This window comes from Chaetodon auriga, chromosome 18 (genome assembly GCF_051107435.1).
Source record: "Chaetodon auriga isolate fChaAug3 chromosome 18, fChaAug3.hap1, whole genome shotgun sequence".
NCBI classification, from domain to species: domain Eukaryota; kingdom Metazoa; phylum Chordata; class Actinopteri; order Chaetodontiformes; family Chaetodontidae; genus Chaetodon; species Chaetodon auriga.
Genome location: NC_135091.1, coordinates 340,563 through 350,095, shown reverse-complemented (window position 1 = coordinate 350,095; position 9,533 = coordinate 340,563). Strand labels below are relative to the sequence as shown.

The 9,533-nt window shown below is 47.0% G+C and overlaps 1 protein-coding gene across 1 annotated transcript; it reads left to right on the top strand.

The window, feature by feature from the left end:
* Positions 1-776: 776 nt before the first annotated feature.
* LOC143336536 (kunitz-type protease inhibitor 1-like) lies at positions 777-7,408 on the top strand. The gene is made up of 10 exons (XM_076756763.1): positions 777-1,387; positions 2,990-3,150; positions 4,029-4,170; positions 4,724-4,894; positions 4,994-5,029; positions 5,148-5,276; positions 5,494-5,544; positions 5,631-5,801; positions 6,191-6,253; positions 6,332-7,408. Exons 1-10 carry the CDS (start codon positions 982-984, stop codon positions 6,502-6,504), a joined length of 1,503 nt encoding a protein of 500 aa, XP_076612878.1. The 5' UTR covers positions 777-981; the 3' UTR covers positions 6,505-7,408.
* Positions 7,409-9,533: the final 2,125 nt, after the last annotated feature.

The following is a 9,533-nucleotide window of genomic DNA, read 5'->3' as shown; positions in this document are numbered from 1 at the left end:
TTAAACATACTATTAATTTGTTCATGCCACATCTGTGTCCTTTGAAAATGTCTGTAAAGATATTATGTTAAAACAAATAAAAATTTGAATGACAAAAAAAAGACCAGGACAAATTGTCTGTCTGTCTGTCTGTCTGTCTGTTGTCTGTTTGTCTGTCATCTGTCTGTCTGTTGTCTGTCTGTCTGTCTGTGTCTATCTGTCTGTCTGTCTGTCTGTCTGTCTGTCTGTTGTCTGTCTGTCTGTCTGTCTCTGCTCAGTGTCTCTGTCTGTCTGTCTGTTGTCTGTCTGTCTGTCTGTCTGTCTGTCATCTGTCTGTCTGTCTGTCTGTTGTCTGTCTGTCTGTCTGTCTGTCTGTCTGTCTGTCTGTGGTCTGTCTGTCTGTCGTCCATCTGAGTCAATTCTTCGGGTTTCGTTCGATGTATTTTTGTGTCGAGCTGCTCGGCCTGAAAAGACCTTTTATGATCTCAGTCAGATTAATGAAGTCTGTCCTCTGGACATATGTCCACTCAGCAGGTGAAACTGTCTGTGGGGTCTTAAAATCACGGCCTGAAGACATGATGACTGGACCAATCGTGCATGACTAGTGGCCATTTTCCTGCGAAGCCCCGCCCCTTTTTAAATGTCTCCTGACAGTCAGTTTCTTATTCAGTATTTCCTGCTCTTCCAGGTGTCGCCACACCTGAGCGACGTCAGCGTTGCTTCAGTCTAATTGGCCTGACAGAGGAGTGTCTCCTCCTAGGTTACTTCCTGTATGTGAGCAGGTGAGACACACCTGGGGAGGTGAACAGATGAGGCAGAGGAACAACAGAGCAGACTCATTTTATTCTGAGCGCGTCCAATTTTTAAGGATTTAACGTTTTTATTAACGACTGAGCGGAAAAGGCTTCCGGTTCTTCTCTTGACGTCTGAAACTTTCAGAGACGCGTCAGGAGGCAGTAAACTGTTTTTTATCTGCTACATTCACTCTGACTGCAGCCGAAAATGCCTTCATCCTCCTCTTCCTCCCTCCTGCTGCCTCTCCTCCTCCTCCTCTCCCTGTTGTGGCCTGCCGCAGCGGCGGAGGACGCGGATTGCCGTGGCGTCTTCCGCTCCGGTCAGGACAACTTCGTGCTGGACGCGGAGGACGCGGTGAGCGAGGGAGCGGCTCTGCTGGCCACCGCGCACGTGCGCGCCGCGGAGGACTGTGAGCGCGCGTGCTGCGAGGACGCGCGCTGCAACTTGGCTCTGCTGGAGCCGCCCGGAACCGGAGCGGCAGCGGCAGAGAACCTCACCTGCGTCCTGTTCAACTGCGTCCACAGAAATCGCTTCGCGTGCAGGTTCGTGAACCAGGCCGGATACCGGAGCTACATAAGAGAGTCCGTGTTTGTGAAACACCTGCAGGGACCGGGTGAGTCCACACTTTCAACATTTACAGGATCAATACCAATCAGTATATCATCAATATCAGCCAGTATATCACTTCAGTGTCATCGGATGAGCCAAGGATTCTGGTTGTGACTGTCGGTGGAAAAGACTCACGACACGACACGACTAGACTCAGACTGAGGCAAACTTTATAGTCATTCAATAAACAGCAAGTGAACACTGAACAAAATCTTGATTGCAACAGGCTCAGCACAGGTTAGAGAATATTTAAAAAGTATACAAATATCAAGTATGTAGTCATATGTACAAGTATGTTAAAGTAAACAGCAGAATACACACTGAGGTTATTGTAAAGGTCATCAGTGAAGAATGATCTGAGGTGCATCAGTGGAGTAAAAATGCTCATTCAGAGTCCAGCAGGCTGATGTCTGGGGGGACAGGCTGTTCCAGAACCTGGTGGGTACCAGGTTCTGGGGAGACCAGCAGGGAGAGCAGACCATGGTGGGGGTGTGAGGAGTCCCTGATGATGCTTCTGGCACGGGACATGCAGCGTTTAGGTGCGATGTCCTGAACGGACGGGAGAGATGTCCCAATGATTTCCTCCGCTGTCCTCAACGCTGTCCTCACGTTCTTCCAGTCGGCAGCACTGCAGCCTCCACACCACACAGACATGCAGCTGGTCCAGATGTTCTCTGTGGTGCTGCTGTGGACCGTGGTGAGGACAGGCGGGGGCAGGTGGGCGGGGACAGGTGGGCTCTCTGCCTCCTGCGCAGGAAGAGACAGGAGGCCTCAGTGTTTCTAATGAAGACATAAAGAGTTCACTGTGTCACACCACAGCAGACTAATATACTAGGAACTGTACAAGTACATGATAGAATACTGCATTCGTACTGCAGGTATGATGGTGACACTGTTCATGTCTGCAGGTAAATTCAGTCACTCTGCTTTATAGCAGTGATTCCAACCAATAGGATTACAGATGAGAGGCTGATTGAGACACTCCTCCAACCAATGTGAATCAGCCCGAACACCTGAAGGCACCTGAACACACCTGCTGCTGCTGGACTCAGACTAGCCCAGAGTCCAAAGATAAACTGACTTGGAGGACTCAGACTTCCTGCTCAGATCCAAAGAACTCGTGGTTCTGTCGTGGTGCTTCAAACCAAATGTCAGAAGCCTTCATGGGGCAGCAGCACCTCGGTCCTTAAGGACTAGTCCATACTGGTTTGAGTCCAGGACGGACTAGCCGATATGGAGGCGGTCTGGTAGCTGGAGAGGTGACAGCTCGCCTGCAGGTACCGAAGCCTCACCTGTGTGTGTGATCAGGTACAAATCAGAGGGATGAATCTCTTCTTCTGATGCAGCAGTGGAAGAAACACAAAAACAGAGGAAACGACGTGAGTCGTTTGGAATCCTCTGTTGATGTCTCGCTCAGCTCCGCTCTGATTGGTTAGCACACTCTTCAGTGGTGAGTCACATGATCAGAGCGATTGAGGTCATGTGACTCATTTGACCTAAATACTTTACAAACTCATGATCTTTGTCCTGAAACTGTTTAGAAAAAGAGTTTCATGAAAATCATTTGTCATGTGACAAATCCTGTGATGTCACTGTGTGTCTTCAGGTGCGCAGACTCCACCCATTGCCATCCCAGGTCGTGATGTCATCATTCAGCCCGGCGAGACAGTGACGCTCAACGGCATCGAGAGCCTGGCGCTGGGGGACGCCCACATCACCAACTACCAGTGGGGTCTGCAGAGCGGCGATGATGACGTCAAGATGGAGGTAAAAACTGCTGAGCTGCAGGGGGCGGGGATAGTACAGGTAGTGGTAACCAATGGGATATCAGCTGGAGAGAAACAGTTACTCTGATCCTACAAATGAAGGGAAATTACTCATTACTCAATCAATCCGGGGCCTGAAGCCAGCCGCCCCCCCTCACCTGAAGACCTCAGAGCCAGACTCTGATGCCAGTGCATGGAAAGGGTTAAGCTGGGGCATCAAACGTCTCCCCGCGGTCAGCTGGTCGTCCTCCAGCGTGCCTTGAAGCACAGAGAGCTCCTGAGGACGCCACGTGAACACTGCAGCACTGAGGTTTGAATGAAGAACTCCATCAGTGTGTCTGAGCTGCAGAGACGAAAGGTCGTCCTCAACATTTAGAAATGATTTTAGACGCAAAGAAGGTTTGACGTGAGGAAACTGAGACGCTGTGATGTGAGCAGAGACGAGGACAGTTCACTAATCTCGTTTATGAGCGCGCTCATATTCTGAACTCTTCATCACGTCTTCATCATTTTTAGACATCGGGTGTTTTAATTTGAGGTCAAAGGTGAATTTCCACAAGTGGACGCTAAAGACGTTTGACAGTTTATGGTCAGTGCAGAAGTGTCCATGATGCCAAACTCCATTCAAAATTCCAACAAGTTTGATTCTACCTTCCTTTTCAACAGAAAATGTTTTGTACAGGTGAACGTGCAGGTAAATTCAGCCTGTGTGGTCCCTGACAGAGCTCGGTTTTAGACACAAACCTTGGTGTTTGGAGAGACAGCATCCTCCATCTTTGCTGGCTGTTTTTTGTCCGTCTGAAAATTTGTGGCATTTGAATGATGTCACTGTGATGTCACCAGCTTTAAATGACTTTATTTTTGAATGGGATTCTGCAGAAGACAGATCTACCTGACCAGGTGCGACTCTCCAACCTGCAGCCGGGCTCCTACGTCTTCCAGCTGACTGTCACCGACTCCAAGGACCAATCACACTCTGCCAAGGTCACCGTCCTCGTCCTAAGCCCGGAGCTGTCCACCTGTGAGTGACCAGCTCTGCTTTATTGACGGTTTATTGATGATCATTTGAAAAAGTCAGTTGAGTCAGTTGAGAGTTTCGGTGAATCGGTGTTTGCGTTTTCTCACTTATGATCTACACCTCGACTCAAACTGGTCAGACTGGAATGCCTGACGCGCGCGCACACACACACACGCCCTGAGGCCTCATGAATGTTTTCTGAGTCGGAAAACGGATCGAGCGGATCGAGCTGCTCTGAGATCAGCTCTGGTCTCAGGTTGTAAAACTGTTGAGTAACGTGACTGACTGCAGTACTGACTGTCATTACCATGGTTACCAGACACACCCTGTGCTGTGGGTTAATGTTCAAAGACATCAAACAGAGAAATGTCAGTACTGACAGTACACAGGCTGTGCAGAGGCTGTACACAGGCAGTACACAGGCAGTACACAGGATGTGTACAGGTAGTACACAGACAGCTCGGACAGTGTCATCTGCTTCTTTGTCGTGTCATAAACAAACATGTTATTGTCTGTGTCTGAGCTCATTGGTAACGTCCTCCCTCCTCTCTCTCAGTGTACTGTCGAGCGCCGCCGAAGGTCGGCCCGTGCCGCGCTGCGTTTTCTCGCTGGCGTTATGACGCTGCGACGGGCAACTGTGAGCAGTTTGTGTACGGAGGATGTAAACAAAACAACAACAACTTCCTGTCCAAGAACGAGTGTTTGTCCGCCTGCAGCGGAATCACAGGTGACCACACCTCACAGTACACACACAGTACACATACAGTAAACACTTGAAGCGTTGTTTTACTGCTGATGATGCATGTTTTTGTTTTTGTGTCCACAGCGACGTCAGAGAGGAGCGTCGCTCTGCCCTCCGCCGGTCAGTCCCACAATGCACCTCTTCATATCAGCTCTGCAGCATGTTTAGAGTGTACAGGATAAACGTGTGTGTGTGTGTGTGTGTGTGTGTGTGTGTGTGTGTGTGTGAGTGTGTTCAGAGGTGTGTGGGTTGGAATGTCATGTGAAGCAGTTGACCTGTGGCAGCGGCTGCTGTCTCGACAGAAGTCTGGAGTGTGACGGTGTGAAGCACTGCAGCGACGGATCAGACGAGGAGCACTGCAACAAACGTAACACACACACACACACACACACACACACACACACACACACACACACACACACATACAACCCAAAGACCGAGTCTGAACCCTCAGAAACGTCTTTGAAGTGAGGACCAGACAGAAGGTCCTCACTCTGTCCAAACCTGTGGTCCTCACAAAGATAGACAAACAAGACAAGACACACACCCCCAGCAGTGACCTTCCTCCTCCTCCTCTTCCTCAGTGAACCAGACCTTCACCCGCCTGCTGAACATCAACGTGAACGAGAAGAAAGGTCAGTGCTTTTGTCTCTATTACTGAACACCTGCTAGCACTTGATGCTAAGTAGCTCCATGCTAATAATGAGTGTCGGCCCCCCAGCTCGGTGCTCAGAGCCCCCCCACACTGGCCCCTGTCGGGCGAGTCACACCCGCTGGTACTACGACCCCCTGAACAGGAAGTGCTACCGCTTCACCTTCGGCGGCTGTGACGCCAACGGAAACAACTTTGAAGAGGAAAAAAAGTGCAGCGAGACCTGCGACGGAGTGACGGGTACAAAATACACACATGTACTGTAAACACAGGGTAGTACTGCTAAAATCACAGCAGTACATATGTTCCATGAAGTACATTTACAGCTGTTCCCTGTTGTCCATCTTTTAGGTTTTTAGCTGTTGCATTGAGTTCCGTATAGCCCATATAGACCATACTACGCAGTACCACACCATAGTACCACACCATAGTACTTCCTATTTCCACTTGTGCTTCCTTCAGGTTCTTCTCTCCTGATGGGATAATGCAGTTATTTATGTTTATGTTTGTATATGTCTGTAAGTACTGTGTTGTGTTTAGTAGAAGTATTTTGTTGTATCGTTGTATGTAGTACCACACAGTGCTGTGTGGTAACATTAAGCAGTATTTTGTGGTATTTGTCTCTGCAGAGCGGAACGTGTTCTTCAGAGGGATGTTTGACCGTTTTGAGACGGAGGAAGAAAACGACTCCGGTGAGAAAATTCACTAAGCATCTCAAACATAAAATAATCACCTGCCTGACAGGAAGTGACCTCACTGTCTGTCCTCAGGTAACATCGCGCTGGCTGTTCTTCTGTCGGTGGCCATCTTGGCTCTGCTGGCGATCCTCACCTACTGCTTCCTCAAGTCCAGGAAGCAGCGCTCCCATAGGCCCGTGCCCCCGAGCCCCGCCCACACGGAGCAGGAGGGGCTGGTTTACAACAGCACCACCAAACCTGTATGACATCATCAACGCTGTCAACACGACCGTCACCAAACGTGTGACATCATCAGCACAAGTCACCATGGCGTCTTGTGGATCTTTGTCCGGACTGATATGTCTCAACAAATCTCTGATGGACAAAGCGTTCAGACGTTCATGTCGCCGTCACGATGAACTCTCATAACTTTATTGATCCTCTGACATCATCAGCGCCACCATCAGGGCAGCAGTTTGTCCAGCGCTTTGCTTTATGAGCAAACACCTGCAGGACCAATGACATCAGCCTCAGCTGGACTTAATTATGTACTGCTAATTAGCTAATGTTAGCATGTTAACACACTGAGCTAAGATGGGGAACATGGTAAACTTCAGAAAAGCTAAATGTCAGCATGTTAGCATGCTAACATTAGCATTTAGCTCAAAGCTGTTTTCTGCCTTTTCTTCTTGTCGTCATGTATTTTTTTAATCTTTGCTGCTTCTTGTCGTTTCTAGTTGTTTTTCTTGATTTTCTTCCAGCTTCCTGATTTTTTTTCCTTTCAGTTTTCAGCTGTTTTAAAGTTTTTTTGTCTGAAGGACATTCCCACTCCTCACTCCTGTTGTAGAAACTGTCGCTGGAAGCAGCCGGGCTGAGTTTTGCCTCGGCAGTGTGTCATGAATCACATGAACGTCAGTGTCAACATGTTTTTACAGTGTCTGGGTTTCTCTTCTCGTGTATATGTGTGTAAATATTTCTATACATCAGTTTGTTTTGAATATATTTATGATCTGTGTTTGGGTGTTTGTTTTTAAAAAAAGAGAAACATGTAAATGTTGATTTTCAGCTGTTTGACTGTAAATGTGAAGTTATTGTTTGAAGCATCTCAGGTCGTTAAAATCACGTTTTTAATGTTTTTAATCTTCAGTTTGTTAATAAAAAGTCTGTGGGAACAACAAACGGACGCTTTCTCCTTGTTGAGCAGAAATAATCTTTGAGTTTTTGAGTCAAACACCTGAAACGTCTTCACGTCGAGGTGAACCTGAAACATGTCAAAACAAACTCTGAAGTGTCTTTTCTGAAGCTTTCGGACGAAAGTCTGAAACAAAGCGTGAGAAAATGAGACAAACATAAACGGACAGATTAAAAAGAACATTCACACGTAGAGATTTGGCACATTTTGGGGATTGTAGTTTAATTATCTCTTCAAAAAGTCAGTCATTTCACTCCAGGCTGCACACTGTAAAAAGTGTCGGCCTGATCGGGTTCATCACTGAAGATTCTTCTGATCACAAATACTCGTAGGAACATTTGAATGTTGTAGTTCATCAGTGTGGAGCCAATTTTAAATACCACTGGGTAGTATGAGTGTGGTAGTAGTAGTAGTGTATCATATTGTATAAGTATATATGTTTTTTTTAAGTAGAAAGTAAGTAGTAAGAGTCAGATGATGTATTGCAGTAAAAGTACATTTCCCTCTGAGATGTAGTAGAGTATGTACAGAGAGTAGCATGAGAGGAAAATACTCGGGTAAAGTACAAGTACCTCAGTTTTAAGTGGAGTACTGGAGTAAATGTCACAGGTTTGATTCCAGCGCTGAAGAAAATGTCCAGACTTGTTTTTGTTTTTGTGCGACAGGCTGAAACTGGTCTGAGGAGTGGCTCAAACCGGTTCAGTGTTTACGGACTCTACTCGTCTTCCTCACTCTGAACTCGTTCAAACACTGAACACATTGAAGTCTCAGTGGCTCTCAAACGTCCTCATGTCCTCATGTCTTCACGTCTGTTTCTGTCTTTAACTGGCTTTTTGTTTTGTTTTGTTTTGGACTTTTCTCACAGTGCAGTTTCCTGTGTGTCCAGCAGGAGGAGACATAGTTACTAATATAACTCCTGGCCAGCCATCGTTCATGTTTTAACACCACTGACAAAGACACATTTTATAAGAAAACCTTTGAGTCCCTGAAGGCACCACATCCTGTGGCGTGTCATATGATTTCACACTAAACTGCACATTTTAATAATTCTTAATTTAGCAGGTCTCATTTACTCCACAGTGCAACTTTAAAGCACTTGTACTTTATTTTCTACTCCTACTCTACTGCATTAATTACATGTATTTACCTTTTATCCAAAGTGACTTAACTGCTTTCAGCCTGAAGATACAAGAACTGCAAAAATCATGTAAATACATACAGCTTCATCAGGTACAACAGTGAGACGCTACTGGACAGATACAGGTGAGTTTTCAGTCGGAACAGGTGAGTTTTCAGTCTGAACATCAGTCCAAATCCTCAACAGTTCATAATACAGTTCACATGATTAGTAGATTAATCAATCAGCTGATTTGACAATGATCAAAATGATTGAGAGACCTTTCTGAAAAATGAATAATTGTGAAATCAAAGGTGATGATTTGCTGCTTCTTCTCGCCTTAAAGGAAAGTGAACTCAACCATTTGAGGTTTGTAATGTCCTTCAGACACAAGACATTCGAAGGCTTCACTGTGGAGCTCTGCTGCCCTCCAGTGGTCGAAAAGAGACAAACGCAGCTTTAAATTAAAATTAAATATATTATAATTAACCCTCCAGGCAGACAGAAGAATCGGGGGGAGACATTCCCCTTTATTTGTCACACACATGCGAACACTGCACACGAGGTGAAATTTGACTTCCGCCTTTAACCCATCCTGGTCGTCCCTCCTCCGCGGCAGACCAGGAGCGGTGGGCAGCCAGACCGGCGCCCGGGGACCCATCTTCGGCGTCACCATTGGTCAGGTGGTGATCTTCTTGCATATTTTTAGTGGGGGTATATTTTTAACGGAGGATACCCCAGGTGAACACGGGGAGAACATGCAAACTCCACACAGAAAGGCCCTCCTCGAGCAGCAGGCACCGAAGGCATGGTGGAGGACACACCCGGTGCCCGCAGCGAGAATCGAACCCGGGACCTTCTTGCCCCCCCCCCCCCCCCCCCCCCCCCCACACACACACACACACACACACACACACAGAGACAGACAGACAGACAGACAGAGAAATACTTTCAATTACAACAGAATGAATAAAACAGAACAAAGT